General features: G+C 47.0%; 1 protein-coding gene across 1 annotated transcript in view; it reads right to left on the bottom strand.

The window, feature by feature from the left end:
• The window catches only part of USP34 (ubiquitin specific peptidase 34), a 3618222-nt gene that overhangs the window by 147641 nt on the left and 3450261 nt on the right, over positions 1-20320 (bottom strand). Inside the window, exon 75 of the mRNA XM_069608012.1 lies at positions 8955-9034. Within this exon, the coding sequence (XP_069464113.1) occupies positions 8955-9034 (80 nt within the window). The remainder of the gene's footprint in view (positions 1-8954; positions 9035-20320) is intronic.

Below are 20320 nucleotides of genomic sequence, written 5' to 3'. Positions count from 1 at the left end.
CAAAAATTCTCAATTATAGGGACAGGAATGTCATCCTGAAGCTTTCCAGAGAACAAGGGACACTTTGTTATGAAGCCAACAATATCCATATTTACCTGAATTTCGCAACCGGGATCCAGGTCCTGAGATAGCTATATGATCCAGTGAAGAAACTATTGAGAGCCAGGCACGTCCCATATTCCCTTGTGTTTCCTGCAAAGCTATGTATTCGGCACGGCAGAAGGGCACATTTCTTTGAGAATCCTGCGGACGCCATAGCCCATATTGAGGCGTTGATTCTGCTCAAAATCATGGTCCGGGAGCAGAACTCGGGCGGAACGACATTGGTGAGTGAACGGGGAAGCCCCTACACAGACTCATTATGACAATGTAATGCTCTGGTATGAGAAACTGTTAAAGCCGGGACACACGGCCATCGGACTGGCCGTTCTAAGTCGTGACTGCTGACAGCGCACCCCAGGAAAGTTCCACGGTTACACAAGGGTTACATCATCCAGTTGGGTTAGATACTGAGGGTGGGGGCATTAGGTCAAGTTGGGGTATTAGAGTGGGGGCCTTGGATAGGGGATTTGGGCAAGCAGGAGGGATTAAAGAGCAAAAGCAGGCTGTGATGGGTGGGTTGTTGGACGTGGGTTGTACTACATGCCAATTGGTCTTCAGAGATACATGCATGATCACTGTTTTTACTTATAACTAAATGCCAGGTGAAGTGGTGGAAATGTTATTGTGGAATTCTTGGGGCCTGAACGATCCTATTAAAGCTAGGAAGATTATAGCGTACCTGGACAGCCACTCCCAGAAAATTGTAATGTTGCAGGAAACACATGCACTAGGGCCACTACATGAGAGGCTTTGCACCCAAATGGGGGCGTCGGAGATATTACACAAACTACTCTTCTCAACCCAGGGGAGTGCTTACTCTGGTGCATCAATTGCTACCTTTTCAAGCAGAGGAGACACAGGCAGACCCAAGGGCTGATATGTTATAGTGAGAGGGGATATCTCAGGTGAAAAGGTCATATTAGTTAACACTTATGGTCCAAACATTGACAACGCAGGATTTTATAGCCAGGTGCCTCAGAGGCTGGTGAAGATGGCAGACGCCCCGTCATATGGGGTGGTGATTTCAATACAATCTTAGATCCCCTTAGGGGCCACTCAAGTACCACACAGCATGAAATGACTGCTGCAGCTAAAATGATCAAACAGGCAATGGAACAAACGTGGCTGATTGATGTGTGGAGGGATGAACACCTGAGGGCAGCCGAATATACATATTACTCTACAGTCCACGATGCTATGTCACGGATTGATTTCTGGCTACTCTCAGCAATATGGGCACCATGTTTGCGCGAACGCAGAATTTTACACCGTACTTTGTCAGATCACTCTGGAACTCTGATTTGCTGCGCCCCTACCACCTGTGGACGATGCCACGAATCATACTAACAGACGGTGAACTGGTAGAGGATCTACAGGAGAACATTTAAGGGTTTTAAGAGACAAATGAGGATTGGGTTCCGAGATACTCCACGATATAGGACATGTTTAAGGTCTGGTTGTGTGGCACGATGATCTCAGTCACGAATGGGGTACTTAAGGCCACTAGGCGGGAGCTAGCAGAGATAGAATGGCAACAGCGCAGTTTAGAGAATGAAAATGGCACTACTGCCAACAAGGTGCTTTTGGGGGTAATTAAGGGTAACCTGTTGAAGTTCTGCGAATTGGCAGATCAAGAGATACGTTATATGGCAAAACCTGCCTAGGCCCATCGATAAAGGGAGGAAGATAGTCTGTTGTCATTAATTAATACTGACGCTAACATTTTTGTATTAGTAAATAGGCTCCTTCCGTACATGACATATTTTGTACACACGGTCCAGTGAAGCTTTATTCCTACAAGATCCACATCTTTTAATCTACGATGCCTCTTTGGTATTACATCACAAAATAACCCACGGGCCGAGGCAGTAGCAGCATCTCTCGATGCTGAAAAAGCTTTCGACTCGGTATCATGGAATTATGTATTTGGGGTGATCAAACATTTTGGGATGGGGGACCATTTTGTCGGTTATGTGAGACTACTATATACAAACCCGGTAGCTAAGGTCCAAACTAACGGTGTCCTATCTTAAGCATTTACATTGGCACGTGGAACAAGCCAGGGCTTCCCCTTCTCTCCATTGTGGTTTGCACTCAGGATAGAACCACTGGCCCGGCTGATGAGGGATTGTCATGCACATAGGGGAATACATATAGCAGGGCCCCACAGATCAACTCCCTATATGCCGATGACACATTGTTCTACTTACGGAACCCTGAACAAAACCTAGGGCCAATTATGGAGGAAGTGGCTAAATGTACAAGTTATTCAGGCTACAAAATTAACACTTCTAAATCTGAAATGTTTCCGCTCGCTGATGGCACTACTACACCAGTCGATCTCAAAGATTTAGATGGGCCCCAATTGGTTTTAAATACTTGGAAGTGAAGGTGTCCGTACACAACCGATACTGTATGAAGATAACCACGAGACATACCTCAACTCCCTGGCAGATAAATTAGCATTGTGGCCCAGATTCCCGATTTCCCTATATGGTAGATTATCCATACTGAAAATGGTGGTGGGGCCCAAACCTCTATATTATAATGCTTCTATACCGATTTGGTCGGGGGGATTTTTTTTTAAAAAACTCCGGTCTATGGTGTTGCAATTTGTTTGGGACGTGGGGGAGTGCGGGGGGTGAGGCTAGCTAACTTTGATTTATATTACTTATCGCCCGAACGCAATAGACCGGACACTAGTATGTACCGGACCCCAGTCCAGTACATCCGGCGTTGGAACAATATGGTGCAGCTCATACAGACCTTAAAGCAGTCATATTGGATGATCGGTATACAGATTCTTGTACATTTCACACAGTGCGCACAACGGTTAATGCATGGGCCAGAGTATTTAGACCTTTAGGAATAACAGCTCCCTATAATTAGAAGATCGGTCTTTGGAACTGTCTGGGTCTCCCTCCCACGTATGATTCCGATATACAGACATCCTGGGACCCGGGCAGAACAATGGTGCTGGGTTATCTATTTCCAGGGGGTGATTCAGGACGCAAGAGGAATTTTCTGCGAAATTAGGAACTAACCCTGTTAAATTATTACAATACTTCCGAATGAGGGCTGCGGCTCGCCGGAAATGGCAGTCGTTTCCCACGAACCAGAATCATGTGAGTGTATAGATGCAATAGTGCAAAGGGATATGCCAAGAGGACAAGTGTCGTGGCTATACAAGACTGTGTAGGCTGCTCAGACGCCTCAGAACACTGCAAGGTCTAACTGGGAAAGATTACTGAATAGGAGCATTGATGAGACTAAATGGCGCAGATATTGCCTCCTAACAAAAGATACCACACTCAATGCACGGTTGCCCTTAATTCAATTCAAGGTCCTAAACCAATTGCATCATGCACCTGCTAGGGCGTCACTTTTTTTCCAAATACAGTTGATAAATGCATGATGAGGATGTGAAGGGGCTGTCTCGATTGACATATTCTGGAATTGCCCTATGGTATCACAATTTTAGCAGGTCGTCACTGGAGTACTACAATTTATGGATGGGATTCCCCTGTACATCTTCCCCTTAAATACTTACTGGATGATATTGGGAAAGTTTACACTAAAGAACGTAGATTGTTTAATAGGTATTGTATGTTATTAACGCATCCAAAAATTTGCATGGACAAAGACCTAAAAATGCTACCACCGAAGGTTCGAACACCAAAAGTTTGAACCTTTGGTGGTAGCATTTTAGGTAAGTATAAAAATAAAAACACTGCGGGCGTCCCCACAACTCCCCGCTCACTATACTGTGTGGTACAGTGAGCGGGGTGTTGCAAGGGACACCCTTGCAGCACACCCGAAAAAAGAAAAAAAAAGAAAGAAAAACGGGGGCTGCATGGGGTGTTCCCCTGAACACCCGGCTCACTATACTTTACAGTATAGTATAGTGAGCGGGTGAAACCCTGCAGCCCCCGTAAAAAAACATTTAAAAAAAAAAGAAAAAGGACCCTGCGGCGCCAGTTCCTGATCACGGAAGTGAAAGAGAACTGGCGCCGCAGGGACTCAGCGTGAAGAAAAAGGTAAGTAGGGAATGTTTATGTTGGGGGTGGGGGCGTGTTGGGGGTGTGTGTGTTGTGAGTATGTTGTGGGGGTTATGTACGTGTGTTCGCATGGGAAATGTGCGAACCTTTGGTGGTTCGCACATTTCTCTTGCAAACTTTCCAGCCGCGTGAAAATCATCCGCAGTCGGATCACGTAGATCCGTTTAATATGTGCTGCATGGTTGCAAAAAGATGTATTCTATTGAAATGGAAATCTAAAGTGGCACCGTCATGTGAGAAATGGCTCAAACTTAAATAAATGAAAAGGAGGAGGTTTATATTGTAACTGCCGTGAGTAGACCAAAGAACCTATGGGGCCCTTTCTTTGAATACTTAAGAAGCGTTCAACCTGGAAATGCATAAAGAAATAACTCCAGATCGATATGCAATGTGAACCAATACAGTAATCATTGTTGTTTATGATTGCCATGCCCAGTCTGTCTACCTGTCTGCTTAAATAAAGTTTTTTTTTTATTACAAAAAAGAAGCCCCTTTGGTGAAATGTGCCCTGATGCCAGGGGGTAACTCCTTGCCCACTTTATGGTAGCATTCAGAAATACATAGTGTGATCCAATGCAAGATAGTCTGCTTCGATACCGCCAAACCTTTCCTGGATAAAGAAAAGGCCACACACAATTGGTTGACTTTCCTGTACTCAGCTGTCATGGCTACGCAAAAGCTTAATGCTCTCTTATGGTCCAGTCGATGAAAACGCTCCTCCTCTTTAGAGGGAAGCGGTGGTGGATAAAACACTGGCAAATCAAATGCCTGCGAGAGATGAAATGCAGATATCACAGTGAGCACCCCAATCCATCAGAGATGCATCCGTGACCAATCGGACCCGAGGCCACAGAGGCCAGAAGGGTTCCCACGCTTGCATGGTGCTGCTGCTGGCACACCAACAAAGGTTGTTGACCACAGACCTGGACAGTCTGAGACCATCCCTTGAAGTGCCGAAGTACTGTGACCACTGACCTCACAGGAGCCATTGTAAAGTTTGCATCCGCAGTCTGGCCGCTAGCACCAGACAAATGCAGGAGGTCATGACACCTAAGAGGCAGAGGAAGGAAGCCGCTGGTAAGGTGGTGTGGGTCTGAAACAGCTGTACCATTTGTGCCAAGCTGACTACTCTCTCCTCGGGAGGAAAGTCCTTCCCTACCCAAGTGTCTAAGACTGCTCCGATGAACTGGAGCATCTCAGCTGGTGTCGTGTGGGACTTCTGCAAGTTCAGGAAGAAGCCCAGCTTGTGGAGTAGTGAGCAGCTGTCAGCTGTCCCTGAGGTGGGACAAGACCTGCTCCGCTGACAACAATCGGATCAGCCAGTTGTCAAGGTATGGAAACACATAGATGCCGGATCTCCTGAAGTTAGCCACGACTACAGCCATAAGCTTGGTGAAGACCCTGGCACAGAGGACAACCCAAAGGGGAGCACCTTGAACTGGTAGTGCTCGTCTCCTATGAGGAATCTCAGGAACTTCATGCGCTTCTGCTGTATCGGCACATAGGAGTAAGCATCCTGAAGATCTATGGACACCAGCCAGCCCTGCAACTCGAGAGCGTGGAGAATCTCTCTCAAAGTCACCATCTTGAATTTGTCTTTCCTCTGGAATTTGTTCATAGCGCTGAGGTCCAGGATGGGACGGAGACCCTCCCCCCTTCGTGGGCATCAGGAAATACCAGGAATAACAGCCTGACCCTCTCTGCCTGGGCGGCACCTCCTCCACAGCACTCTTGAACAGCAGAGCTCACAGTTGCTCCTGTTCCCATTCCTTTTGGCAAGGAGGTGGTGGTGATCTGTCTGGTGGCCTTCTTAAAAAAAGGCAGACAATAACCCAACTGCACCAGATGTAGTGCGCAGGAGTCAGAGGTAATCTCCCCCCATTGGGTCCAATACTCTGTAGCCGTCCTCCAACCGGGGGAATCGTGGGAGAAGAAATAGTGGCTTTGAGGGCAGAGCCACCCCAGCTGCTGCCGCCGTGGTCTGCTGACCTCTAGAGGTCCCATCTGCCCCTTCCGGAGTGTGGGAAACACCCCCCCCCCCGGACTGGCTTGCAGGAGCTGAGCCTTCCTGCCATAGGGGACGTAGCATCTATAGCTTCTGCCCCTAGAAGAGAAACTGAAGGCAGGTTTGGCCGGCTATTGCACAGCTAGGCCGAGCAACTTCGCAGTGAGCTTGGACACTTTGAACTTCTCCAAACAGTCATCGACCTTTGGGCTGAAGAGGTTCACCCCATCAAAAGAAATGTCGAGAAGCTTATTCTGGACATTGGGAGAGACCCCAAGAAGCAAGAAGGACTTCCTCTTGAGAACCATAGCCAAACGCATTACCGTCCAACAAAGTCTGCCACGTCCAGGCCCGTTTTCCATCATCCACCAGCTGCAGGAAACCCTCCCGCATCTCCCCTTCAGGGACATACTGGGTTGCCTGCTCAACCGCCTTCCACAATCCAAAGGAGTACTTTGCAAAGCCACAAGAAACGTGGGTCGCCTTCAATGAATTGCTCTCGGAGGAGAATGTTTTCTCCGCTAGGGAATCCACTTTCTTGCTCGCTGTATTAGTTGGCAAATTTGATGTGGAAGTGGCGGGCCTGGTGGACACCACAGCCGCCTGTACAAGCAAACCTTCCCGTGTTGGGTGAGAGGAGAGAAATGAGGGATCCCCTCTTGCCGGCCAATACTTCTTTGTAAGGTCTGTGTTTACTGGAGGTGTCGTGCAAGGTCGCTGCCATAAGGCGGCAATGGGATAGGCAATAGCCGCATTTAACGGAATAGCCCTTTCCGTGGCAGGACCATCATTGAGAATGTCTGTTAGGTCATAACCCAGGACTGGCTGAGCTGGCGAGTACAACCAGAGGGTATCCACCACCGTATCAACAAGAGCCCTGAATTTTGCATTGGTATGGGCATACAGGAGGCCCTGTTGCATCTCGATGTCCGGAGACGTGTCCAGACAGCTGGCATCATGCAGTCCCTCAGCCAAGGCCATCAGTTCTGCTTGGCTGGTAAAATAGTCAGTACCGCCAGCTCCCGAGTAAATGGGGTCGATATCGCCTTGATTATCATCATCGGCCCGAAGTGGTTTGCCATTGAGCCGAAGAAGACCTAGACAAAGGCATGAAGGACCTGTCAACGTTGATAGTTTTGCAGTCGACATCGATGGCTTGGTTTTGGGCGCTGATCGTTGCATAAAGGACAATCAGCACTTGAGGCGCACAGGAAGGTCCCGGTGTCAAAGGCCGGACAGGTTTGCTCGGTACAGAGCCCAAATGCTCCCCTGACGCCGATGGCATTGAAATCAGTGCCGCTCTGGGGCCGGAATCACTGGGAGCTGCTAGTGCTACCGGGGGCCTGCTGTATTGGGGGCTCACCCACACCCGCAGCCGCCTTCTTGAACACCTCCAACATCTGGGACTTAAAGTCCTTCCATTCAGATCTAGACGCCGGCCCTGCTGACGGTTTACCAAGTTCGGAAGACAATGCCCATCTTCCTTCTCCGGGGGAGGAGGGGGCCTTCCGTTTCGGCCTCCGAGGAGCGAACGGTTGACCACGCCAATGACTTGGACGGTGGTGGGCCCAGTGCGAGCGTTGCTGCCCGCTCATTCAAGGACTTCAAAAACATCTTAGGGCAAGATGAGCAACTCTCTTTGTCGTGGCCCATGCCGAGGCACCACACGCATATATCATGCGGGTCAGTCAACGACATTTTCGAGCTGCAATCTGTACAGCGCTTGAAACCCGAGATCTGGGGTGGGGACATAGTCCCTCGTGATGAGAGAAAATCAATAGAAACGTTGAGTGAAAACTCAAGTGTCTGAAGGATCGCAGTGTAGCTCACGAGCAGCATGCTGAGCAGGCGGAAAAAAAGAATTGAGATCCGGGGCGTAGTGATGCAGTATATGTACGATGCCCGATGTCACGTCAGAGCAGACAATCAAGATGGATCGACGAGCAGCTGAAGCTGGAAGGGGATATCTATGCCATGAGGAATCTGCGGGAGAAAGACAATCCACTGAAAGAGCAGCTTCTGGCTTACCTCATCAATAGAGGCAGATTCATCTCAAAAACAGGAAGCGGAGCTTTTGCCCCAACTTTAGCTGCTCCCACTGCTTTTGATTGGCAGGAAGGACATTTGTCCTTAGTATGGTCCGGCCCAAACACCCAATTTAAGTTACTGTTCTGTGAAGATCATGGAAGAAAGGGCACACACAGATAAGTATACATACAGGTGTCACCCTGTATACCTGCATATACGTGGTGACACCTTCGGTTGGAGTCAATGCAGAGCTGTAAGGTGTCCTCTGGTGTCTGTCAAAACTTTCTAGGCCAGTCTCCTCTTGAGTATTTCAAAAGATGTTTAATCAGCCAGAATAAAGTATCCATTAGAAAATACATAACATTAGGGTAATCGGGCAATCTATACAAAAGAAGTTCTTACATTATTAGAAAAGTATTTGTGATATCTTACAATACTATATAATCCGTTCAAAGAGAAACTCAGAAATAAACTGGCCTGCTAAGGCTAGTGTTATTAAAAACAGAAAACATGCAAACATATATTGCAAAAAACTACTAAAAAGGCAACAATTATATTGAGCATCACACTGGCAACTCTCGGCAGAAAAAGATCCATGCAGGTTTAGTAGTATTCCATAAGAATATGGCCAGTCTGATATTTTTATACACTGAAGCATAATTGAAAAGTAAGATCACAAGGACAAACATTTTTGTATTTAAATTATTTCTTTATGTTAGGCCAGATTCAATGCTGCAAGAGCCACAAATGTTAAACTTTACCTGAGACTGGGACAGCTCTATCCATAGTTTGGGAAGCAATGCCAGGTGAAGGGCTAGCCCCTCATATGCAATTAGGACACCTGCAAAATGAACAAATAGTTACTTACCAGTAATGCCATCTTTGTTATTTAATACATTTTTAACATATGATCATTTTAGATGCTAATCATTGACGATACTTGAGGGTGGTCAAGACCGACATCAATCTGCAATTGCCCCTTGGTTGATTGGGCCTTTTAAATCAGGTCAAGCATCGAAGGAAGATTGCCCAACAGAGAACAACAAGAGGAGGATAGAGCAGGGGTGAAACCCAAATAACAAGATCTTCTTCCAGGGATCATCACAGAAGTTTTTCAGAAGCTATACATGGCTGAGGACTTTCTATAGTGAAGCAATGTTTGGGGGTGGTCAGTTGGAATACGCAGGGCTCAAGGTCACTTAGGGAAAAAAATATGAATTCATATCTTTGAGACCCATGATGTCGTCCTCTTACAGGAGACGTGGCTCATGGAAAAATGATTTCTCAACGGTTTCATGACAATTCATCAAGGGGCTCAAAATGCTCCCAAGGGAAGACCATCTGGTGGTATGATGATCATGATATGGAACTCGCGCATATCCTCGCTCGAACAGCTGCCAATCAGTAGGAAAGGGATTCTTGCAGTGGGGGTATCGTTTCCTTACCTTGAAAAAATTAATTTCTAAAAATTCCATGGATCATAATTAGTCTATACTGGAGCTCTGCCCATTCCATTCTGTCTGACTTCTTGGACAATCTAGCGGATCTCTTGTCACTTGTGTCGATAAAATATCCTGATAAATTTATTCTGCTGCCTGGGGATTTAAACTCTAATTGTTTAAGGATCAGTGCCTGTGCAAGTGAGAAGGTTACCTCTATCAGATATGGTTGTCGGTGGTCTAATTTCTTTGGAGTTTGGAACCTTCAACTAGTCAATGGGTCCATAGACAGTGACATCCCAGCTGCCAAAACATGGAGAAGTGGTGGGAAGTCATCTACTATAGATTACTTTTTAGTGTCAGACCAGCTCTTTGCAAATTGTAGGGAGTGTAAAGCTGTGGATAACGGGTCTAGTGACCATATCCATCTCTCCTTATTCTTTGAATTACAGAAAACATCACAAGTTTGGGACACATATAATACTGTTCTATCGGTAAATCAGAGGGGAAATAGTGTCCACAGGTTTAGGCAGCACGGTGACCAGTTAAATAACAAATTAGATAAACAAAGGAATAGCATTAGGAGTAATATCACCCACCCACTAATATCTTCAGCTACATTTGTGGAAGCCCTTTGGGAAACTAAAAACCCACAACTAAAAGGAAGGGAATTTAGTAAAATGCCTTCACAGATATGATCAAGACACGGCAGCCCGTAAAAGAGAATTAAACCGCGCTATATGTAAGCTTAAACAGGAAGGAAGTGACTACAACATGATATGTAGGGAAATAAAATCTATGCGAAATAAACATCGAAATTGGTCTCGTCTCCAAAGGGCAGGTATATTGGACTTAGATGGAAAAGAGATGTTGGGGCTGTAATGGAGTCAAATTCCAGAAATGTTTGGAATTTAATCAACGCCTCTTCCTTATTAGTGTATTAGTGAGCTGGCTTGGATAAAACATTATCAATCTACATTTGGGGAATCCAATCCAATCGATTGTCAGTTGGAAAATGGTCAGAAGTGGCTATTAACCATGGATAAAAATCAGATAGAGTATCTTATCCGCAGCTCAAAGAAATCAAGAACATCTGGCCCTAATGGTCTGACTAATGAGATCTTACATAAATCAGCTGGATTGTGGTTTTCTATTCGATTCTATTCTATTAGCCCTGTTTACTAACATACTGAGTTCTTGCAAAACACCACCTTCATGGAATACTGCAATAATCATTCCCATCTTTAAAAAGGGTGAGAGATCCAATCCAACCGACTAAAGACCAATAGCTTTAATGGATGTGGACAGTAAAATCTTTGCCAGATTGGTCCTTAAAGACTTGGAAGACTGGGCGGTCCAAGCCAATATGATATAGAAACATCAAAAGGGGTTCCGCAGGGGTCTTTCTACATCACTAAATGGCACAATATTGAAAATCTTGTCTACTAACAATGTAAAACAAACAGGTCTGTATGTGGCATAGATGGATCTCTCTTGTGCATTCGATACCATCAATAGAGGTAAGCTATGGTGCAAATTGAAGAAATGAGGCATACCACAGGGGCTCCTAGCCATAGTCATCCATCTGCATGAAGTCACCTCAATCCAGGTCCGCTTGAACTTGGGGGGAGATTAGTCCTAAAAAATAGCAACAACTAAAAGGCGTAAAACAGGGGTCTATAGTGGTGCCCCGTTTGTTCATTCTGTTTTTGGCAGGCCTGTGGAACTACCTCATGGGTCTGGCATTTGCACCCCCATGGATGGGAGACCAAAAGATGTGTGCTCTAGGTTATGTGGACGATATAATGCTGATGGATTGTATGGAGATTGGACTGCAAAAGATGATCCTTGCTTTGCAAACTACTGTAAAGAAAATGACCTGCTGATAAATCCCTCAAGAACTGTTGTCATGGCTTTAAAAATGAATAAGGGTTGCCGGTAAAAAAAAATATTTGGGTGATATCTCAACAACATCAAACTGCATGTAGTAAAAAAAAAAAAATATTTAGGTTACCAAATTAGAGCAAATTCCACGATTGTCGCGATTGATACTTATCTTAATAAGGAAGCGCTGTCCTGGGTCCTAGGCCCTGCCGGACCCGTGTGCCACACCTTGAAGCGGCCCCTGGCCAGGGACGCCTGCCTGCCTTTCCGCGCCTGCAGGTGCGGCGCTGCATGAGCCTTCTGGCTCAGGAACAACCCCCAGTTCACAGCGCCTGGGTGCGGGGTGTGCTACGCCTTGCGGCCTGCTTGCCGCCTTCACCGCCAGGGCCCCTCGGGGCGCCAATGTGCAATGCTCCTCTGGGTGGGCTGGAGCCTCCCCATAGCCGTCTCCACACTCGCCATCCCTGGGGCTCCGCCAGGCGGACCCAGCGATCCACTTACCCTGGTCCTTGCCACCGCCGGAGCACGTGGCCAACAACTGTGTACTGAGCCGCTGGCCCACCATCGCCTCTCCGAATTGCTGTGGAGGGAGCCGGGGACCGGAGATCTGGAGCCGCGGGGTGAGCGGGTGCCTTCAAGAACCGCCGTTGGACGCCGCGCATGCTGCAGGCGCTGCCGCCCTAACGGCTGTGAGGTGGGTGCTGGGGATCTCCCCATGATTTACTGCTGTCGTCCCTCCAACTGTCCCCCTGCGCCCCAATAGCCCTGCAGCCAATCCACATCGCCTCCTTCATTGGGCTCATCAACTGCTGATCCCGTAAGTGTCTGCCCACAGGCAGAGGCCACTGTCCGTCATGGAAGCATACCTTGGACCTCGGGGACTGGCCGGTGCCCAGCTACCTGCAGTGGCGGTTGCTGATGCAGCCCACATGGCTCCAAACTAGCCCTACAACATCTACTGACGCCCATCCAAACGAGTTGTGGTGCAGGGGTGGCCCGCTCGCCTCCCCGGCTGGCTCTCACTTGCACCACCACCACCCCGACGCGCTTGGCCACCGCTCTCTACCTGCAACATAATATTGGAATGCCTAACCGTTTGTGGAGGGCCCACAAATAGCACATCAGCCCCACATACCCACCAGGACGCAGTGGTACTCTTGTACTCAAGATCCCGTAGAAACAACATACGCATAATCGGAGTACCTGAAAATGCCCTCAAGGGCCACATGGAGTTGACGGTGTCGGTCCTACTGAAAGAGCTGCTCGACAATCCTGTGCTCTCCCCCTACTTCACGGTGGAGCGTGCCCACAGAATCCTGTTAGCGCGCCCCGCACCCGGCGACTTCCCCAGGCCCATCATAGCCAAAATACTCAATTACAGGGACAGAAAACTTAGCCTACGTTTATCTCGTGAAAAAGGGGAACTACGCCTGGGCTCCCAGACAATCAGGATCTTCCCTGACTTCTCTATAGGGGTGCAGCAGGAGAGGCGCCAGTTCCTAGGGGTCAAGAAAATGCTACGAGAGTGAAAATCCCCTATGCAATGTTTTTCCCGGTGCGATTGAAGCTCACATTCAGAAGGAAACTGTACTTCACTGTCCCCGAGGAGACGGTCAAGTTCATTGAGGCACAGATACCACCCAACAACCCTCCTGGGAACCAAGTAGACATGGACAATGACTGATCCGTCTCCCGTGGCCTCTTTGGGGCATCGGTGAACCATCGAAATATATCTTTGTCACCTGCCCAACTGTGCGGTGCAGTCTGCCTCTGGGACCGCTCCACGCTATCCAGCTCGGCTGCTGGGTAGCGCAGCGCTGTGCAACACCTCCGCACACTGGCCTGCGTGCTCTCCAAGGGAAACAATATGATCACTAGACCTACAAAGCCGAACTTACGTACCCCTGCGGTACCTTAACATTCATCTTTATTTTGCTTGGTTGGCAACACGGCAACGGCGCACCCCACTGCAGCTGCAAACTCATGTTGGAATGTTTGATTGTTCTGTGCCCCCGTTGGGCCAAAGGGGAGACCGGTCCATGTTGGGCTCGGCTAGCTGGCACCCGCTCTTTGAGGGATGTCGGATGTGGATGGGCAAGGGTGGGAATGGGTGCTGCTGGTTATCGGGCAGTGAGGGTGGGGGGAGGGAGAGTTTGGGGAAGTTATACCAGAAAAGGCAGAGGCAAACCGACGGGGCGCACCATGTTGGAGCGATTCGAAAGTGTCCGCACGGAGTGCAGAGCCAAGTAACGGCGACTGAACTGCGATGTACCCTAGAGAAGTGAAATGCCCGGAGGCTAAGTAACCACACTAAGGCTCGCAAGATTATGGCCTCTGCCAATAGGCATGGCTGCAAAATATTGATGCTGCAAGAAACACACTCCAAGGGCAGCCTAGCGGGTAGTATGGCACCATCATGGGGTCCCAACAGATACTTCACCTCTTACTCCACTGAAGCCAGAGGCATATTGATACTGATCCACAAATCAATCAAATTCAAACTACACAAGAACTACACTGATCCTTATGGTAGATATATTATACTACACAGCACCATAGTGAATAGAGAGTATCTTCTGGTGAATTCTTATGGCCCCAATGTGGACACCCCTGAATTTGTGGACACTGTGGCTGCCATACTGCTAGGCTATGTGGGTGTTCAGATTATATGGGTGGCGGGGAAGGGGGGGGGGAAATGAACCTAATACTAGATACTGACCTGGATAGGACTGGTACTGCCTCACAACCCCTGACCGGGACTGCACAGAGGCTACTCAGCTATCGTGTAACGCATGACATCCGTGACGCCTGGAGGACACTGCACCCTCAATGGCGCGAATATACCTATTATTCCACGGTGCACAACAGCTCCTCCAGAATCGACTTGTTTCTAATATCCAGTGAGACGATGGGCAGGGTGGAGGGGGCGCAGAGCCTAACTCCCACACTATCTGACCATGCCCCGATTACTATATGAGAGTCCTGACACTCAACACATGGCGTTTCAAATCCTCGGCCCTCAGGGACATTGTGTTCAAGGCGGATATACTAGCTGATATCGAATCCTTCTTCGAACACAACACCCTCCAAGCCACCCCTCTCGGCATCAGGGGGGAAGCCTTCAAGGTGTATATTGGGGGGGGTGTCCTTATCCAGAGAAGCGGGTGTGCTAAAAACAATTAGGGCCGCTCTTGAGCGATCTGAAACTAAACCTCGTAGGCTAGAACAAGAGGGCTCAACTGCAGCCGACCCCGCCAAACTTGCTCTAATTGCCGATGAACTCCAAACATATAACACACTTGCAACCAATGAGATCCAATACTTTAGCCGGCCTCAAGCTGCTCGTAAATATGGCAAGGTTGATAGACCCGGGAAAACACTTGCAACTCTTATAAAAAAGGAATTGGGTCAGGCCCATATTGCCTCTATTAAGGATGACCAGGGCATCCAACGATGGTCGGACCATCAGATACTGGACATATTCACTAAAAAAGGACGTCACGCGGCAGCTCATATTGTGTAACGCGACAGAAAGGGAGTTAATTGAAAATCCAGTAAAAGTGAAGAAAAAGTTTGTGGAAAGTGATTGGATCGTAACATGATCTTTGTTTGTGAAGATGAAAAGTTGTGTGGATATGTTACTTCTTGATAGACCTCTAGGTGAGTTACTGAAGTATTTGTCAATATTTCCGAATAATTACTGGAGAACTAACATTCAGAGGTTTAGAATGAATTTGGTAATAACAAGAGAGACCCTCAGGATAAGAAAGCAAGCTGTGGAGAGTGAAGGTATATGTGACCTTTGTGACTCGGGGCGAAAACAAATAGTGAAACACCTGTTTATGGAATGTACAGGTACCCTGAGTTTAAGAATTAAGTTCTTCGGGCGATTTGTCCATGATTCTAATTGGTTGATAGCTGAGGAATTTTGGGTAACATTATGGGAAGGCAATAAGGTTTTCTTAGCGCTGGAATTATTGAGATTCTTAAAGGAGATTGAAAACTTGATTAAAGACCTGAAGACTTACTAGTCTATTCCTTTTGAAAATGAACTCTGCGCCTTCCCAAAGAAATAGACATTGTAATGAATTTGGAATGGCGAGTTGTTAAATCAATATAGTGGAGGTGTATACTGAGAAACATGTTGAAATTTCCTTATTCCTGTCCCTTGTGTTTTTTTTATGAAATTCAAATTTTTTATTAGATAACGAACGTCATTGGTTTTAGCGATATATCTTATGATTGATTTGTTGTAAGATTATTTGATTAACTGTTTTTGTCGTTTCTCCTTTTTCTTCTTTGTCTTTTTTTTGTTTCATTTTTCTTCTCTTTGTGTGTTCTGTAAATTGATGATTTTCTTGTGTCTCGCTGTTTGTGGAAAAAGTATTTGTATTTTGTATTTGTTTATTTATAGTGCACACCTTGCCCAAGGGCTTCTGGGCGCATGTTTAGAGAGCAGAGACAGTTACAATTTACAACAAGAATAGGTACAGTATAAAATTACATTGTGCTAACTTAGCATGCATGTTCAGAGAACAGTTACAGGTTACAAAAAAAAATAGATAAGGAATACAATTTACATTGTGCCAACTCAAGCATGTTCATGGTGAGGTAAACAGTTGAGGAGGCTGAGGTAATACAGAACCAGCAGATAAATTACGGTAGAACATTATCTTTCTTCACATACATACATACATAGTGTACATCATAGCGGATGGCGGTTCCCGTTATAATAGGTAGCTGGGGCATCGAATCTCAATCAGGGCATGCTATGATCGGCCCAGTTGGTGATGAAGTTATAAGCTGTGGGAGTGTTGTGAGGAAGCTAATGCATCTTGTTCCAAGAGCCAGAGCTTAGTTTTGAAGGTTTGACAGTGAGGAACGCTTCTCAGAGCGTTGGGAAGGGAGTTCCAAAGTTTGGCTGCAAGGACAGGGAAGCTAGTGCCCCCTGATGTCCATAGTTTGAAGCTAGGTATCACCAGTGTGTGTGCCTGGGCAGATCTCAGTGGTCTGGATGCTGTGTGTTGTCTGAAGCGTGTGGATAGATAGGGAGGGGCTGCATTGTTCTGGGCCTTGTGGGTTAGAACGAGTGCTTTGAGGGAAATGTAATGAGAGATGGGGAGCCAGTGTAAATTGTGTCTAGTGTGAGAGATGTGAGAAGGCCTGGGGATGTTGAGAGCTGCCCTTATAGCGTTGTTCTGTGTGACCTGGAGTTTGTCAAGGTTTCTCTGACTCGTCCCTAAGTACAGGGCGTTGCAATAATTAATCTTCGACATGATGAGGGTTCTAGCAAGGATCAAACAGTTGCCCGTTGTCAGAAAAGGGCGACAAGCTGTAATCAGCTTACAAAAGTGTAAGATGATGCAGAAACAACGGCATTGGTTTGTCGACTGAGGGATAAGGTGGAGTCAAGATAAATTCCCAATGTTTTTGTGACGTTAGAAACTTTGATGACGTTCCCATCAATAATAAAGGAGTTGTATTTGGGGTCAAGCTTGGTGAGTTTGGGTTGAGTGCCTAGGATGATCAGCTATGTTTTTTCATAATTAAGGCAAAGCCTGTGATGCGCCATCCACGCCTGGATGACATTATATATTGTGTTGAGAGCTTTGGCGTCAGTTATATAGTCACCAGTGATGGGGATGAGTATCTGGGTTTCATCTGCGTAATTCGTGTCGGAGACACCCAGATAGTCGAGTATATCAAAGAGTGGTTTTGTGAAGAAGTTGTAAAGTGTTGGGGATATGCACAAACCTTGTGGGACTTCGCATGGGACATGGGCAGGGTCAGCCTCAGCTATGGAAGAGAAGAGCCTCATGGTTCTGTTTGCTAAGAATAAGCTGATCCATGATGTGGCTGCATCCGAGAAGTGAGCAGCAATCTTAAGGTGGTGGCAGAGGATTTGATGATCGACCAGATCAAAGGCTGCTGAAAGATCAAGGAGGAGCAGAAGTGCCTGCTTGCCCTTGTCTTTCAGATCCTCAATTTGAGTTTTCAAATCTATTAGTGCTGTTTCCGTACCGTGTCTAGGACGGAATCTGGATTGTCAAAGCACTAAAAGATTGTTATTGTCAAGGTGAGCCTGAATTTGGAGATAGGCTTCTCGGTCGAGAATTTTGAGAAGGTAAGGCACAGTCATGATGGGCCTATAATTAGAGGGATTTTTGGGGTCGAGGTTAGGTTTTTTGATTAAGGGGATGACCCAAACGTCTTTTAGGTTTTCAGGTACAATTCCCGATTCAAAGGAAGCGTAGATGAACGACGTAACGAAAGGGGCAAGATCGTGAGCAGCTGCCTTTATGATTTGAGCGGGGCAAACGTCACCTTGACAGTTGGAAGGCTTGAGCTTCGTGATTATGTTTTCTACTTCCTTGATGGTGAGGGGTGAGAAGCAGAAAGGTTTGAAGGAGTGTGTGGGCAGGACAGTTTTGTTGGACGTGGGGTAGCCGGATGAGACAGAGAGGAGGCTTTTTTTAGCATTGATTTTGGGGTGTACCATGGCAATTTTGTCGAGCAGTGCTTTTTGAATATTGGCACACCACTCAGTGTCCGGGGTACACGTGTCGAGCGGGGCCACCGGGGACTCAAGTTCCTTGAAGATCTTGAAGAGTTACTTGGTGTTAGATTGGGCTTGGATGATCCTTTTATTGTACACTTCCTTTTTCGCAGCAAGGATAGCTTCTTTGTAAATCAAGGATGCCAATGTGAGGTTATTTTTGTTGATTAAGGAGGGTGAGCTTTTCCAGTGAGCCTCGGCTTTCCTTTTTTCTTTTCCGCAGGTCACGCAAGTGTGGTGTAAACCAGGAGTTTGGGTGGAGCCGTGGTTTTTGATTACGTAATTTGATGGGGGCGATGGAGTTGAGGGCTTTTAACATGACGCGGTTATAGGCGTCAACTAGTGCAGTAGGATCCGAGCAGGTGGAGGATGCCGAGTTCAATAGAGGGAGGATGAGAGGGAGTAGTTTCTCAACTGTGATGTCCTTTTTGTTTCGTGTATAAGCGGGAGGAGCAAGGTTAGGTTTAACTGTAGGTGGGCTGGAATTAATGGAGAAGGCTATTTTGTGGTGATCAGACCATGCGCAAGGAGACACAGAGGTGATGTTGAGTGCACAGTTGATGTCTGAGACCCAGTCTAGAGTGCGACCCTTAAGGTGTGTGGGCTCCCTGACATGTTGAGTGAGGCCAAAGTCGGCAAGGACATTTTCAAGGTCAGAAGCTTTGGAATCATTCTTATCCTAGTAGCCTAGATTAAAGTCACCCAAAATAATAATTTGTGAGTTAGGCTTAGTGCTAGAGGCTAGCGTGGATGAGATGTCTTTTACAAACGAGGAGGTGGGACCTGGGGGCCTCTAGATAAGATGTACTGTGGCCGTATGGTTAGGTGAGATTGATAATTTGATAGACAGTGATTCTGCTGAAGCCAGGTTAATATTGTTGGCAGCTCTGAGGTTAAGGGAACTCTTGAATATGAAGGCAAGTCCCCCACCTTTGGTTTTGGCTGGAGTCTCTGTCACTCCTGATGATTGAGTGGTTGTCAGGTATGGCTAGGGACAGGCAAGGACCAGAGGCCGCATGCAACCACGTTTCAGTGATCCCAAGAAAGTCCAGGTTTTCTGTGATGATGTAATCAGCAATATCTAGGGCGTCAGCTGGGATAGAACGTGCGTTGATGAGCGCACCAATAATATTAGCAACCTCGGCGTCATTAGGCAAATGGGAGGTATTATCAACCATGGGAATCGGGTGGACTATGGTTTTGTTCTTGCTAGCGCTGGAGGTATAGACTGTCACATGATTGTCATGGTGGTAAGACCAGTGAAGACATCTGGAAGCTATTTCTGACTGACAGTGGACATGGTAGACTGCGTTGAAGGGGCAAGGGGTGGTAAGGCAGATGTGTGCATAAGGAAGTGCAAATAGCCTGGGGTGGGAGTGATAGAGATGTATCAGTTGGGGTTGTTATGTTTGTGTTCAGCATAGTGTTGTTATAGGTGGAGGGGGTAGATAAATTATAGGTTGTTGGGGATTGTTGGCGAGGTGTATGGCGCAGACGCGAGCCAAGCCTCGAATTTCTGGATAGAGTAGGGCAGGTTGGCTAGGGGTAGGTTTGGTTGCGAAGTGTCGAAGCCAGAGTGCTGGCTCATTTAAGTAAGGATTGGGATCCGTCTTGATGGATGAGAGTGGGAGTTTGTAGGAAGATGCTATATTGTAAGATGGTGAGGGTAGCACATTAAGCTGTGTGGCAGAGGTGCAGAGCAGAGACCTACGTTAGGATCTGCATGGTGATCAGTAAGTACGTGCCCGTATATAACAGAGGTAGGTATGTAAGCTTGAGATTACTAGCATCTGGGAGTAGTAGGTGCTGCTTTGTCTCACTAGTCCTATACATTTTAAAATGCTCAACGTATGATAGAGTGAGGCCAGGGTGGATAGAGGTAGGTAAACTGCGACGCGTGTCAACCACTATTGGGTTGCAGGAGAGGCTGGTGCACAGGTGTGGCAACTAGCAAGGGCGGCCTAAGGCAGCGCAGTGAGAGTGAGCAAAGTGGAGTACCGTAGCCACAGGCTACGCAGGCAAGGTCAATATGATATTATTTGGTTAACAGGTATGGCATACACATCAGAGTGCACTGTGACCACAATGAGCATTGCAAGGAGCAGCAAAGGCTGGCATTGCATGTATTTAACGGTGCAAAGTGGCGACCGACCTCTAGAGAAGCGATGACCAGGCTAATACATAATGAGTGTCCCGGGGAGAGTGCTAATACGGGTATGGTAACCGACCAATAGGCATATTACGTAAA

This window comes from Ambystoma mexicanum, chromosome 4q, assembly GCF_040938575.1.
Source record: "Ambystoma mexicanum isolate Mex_15411 chromosome 4q, UKY_AmexF1_1, whole genome shotgun sequence".
NCBI classification, from domain to species: domain Eukaryota; kingdom Metazoa; phylum Chordata; class Amphibia; order Caudata; family Ambystomatidae; genus Ambystoma; species Ambystoma mexicanum.
The sequence above is the reverse complement of the archived record's forward strand: the minus strand, read 5'-3'. Positions and strand labels throughout refer to the sequence as shown.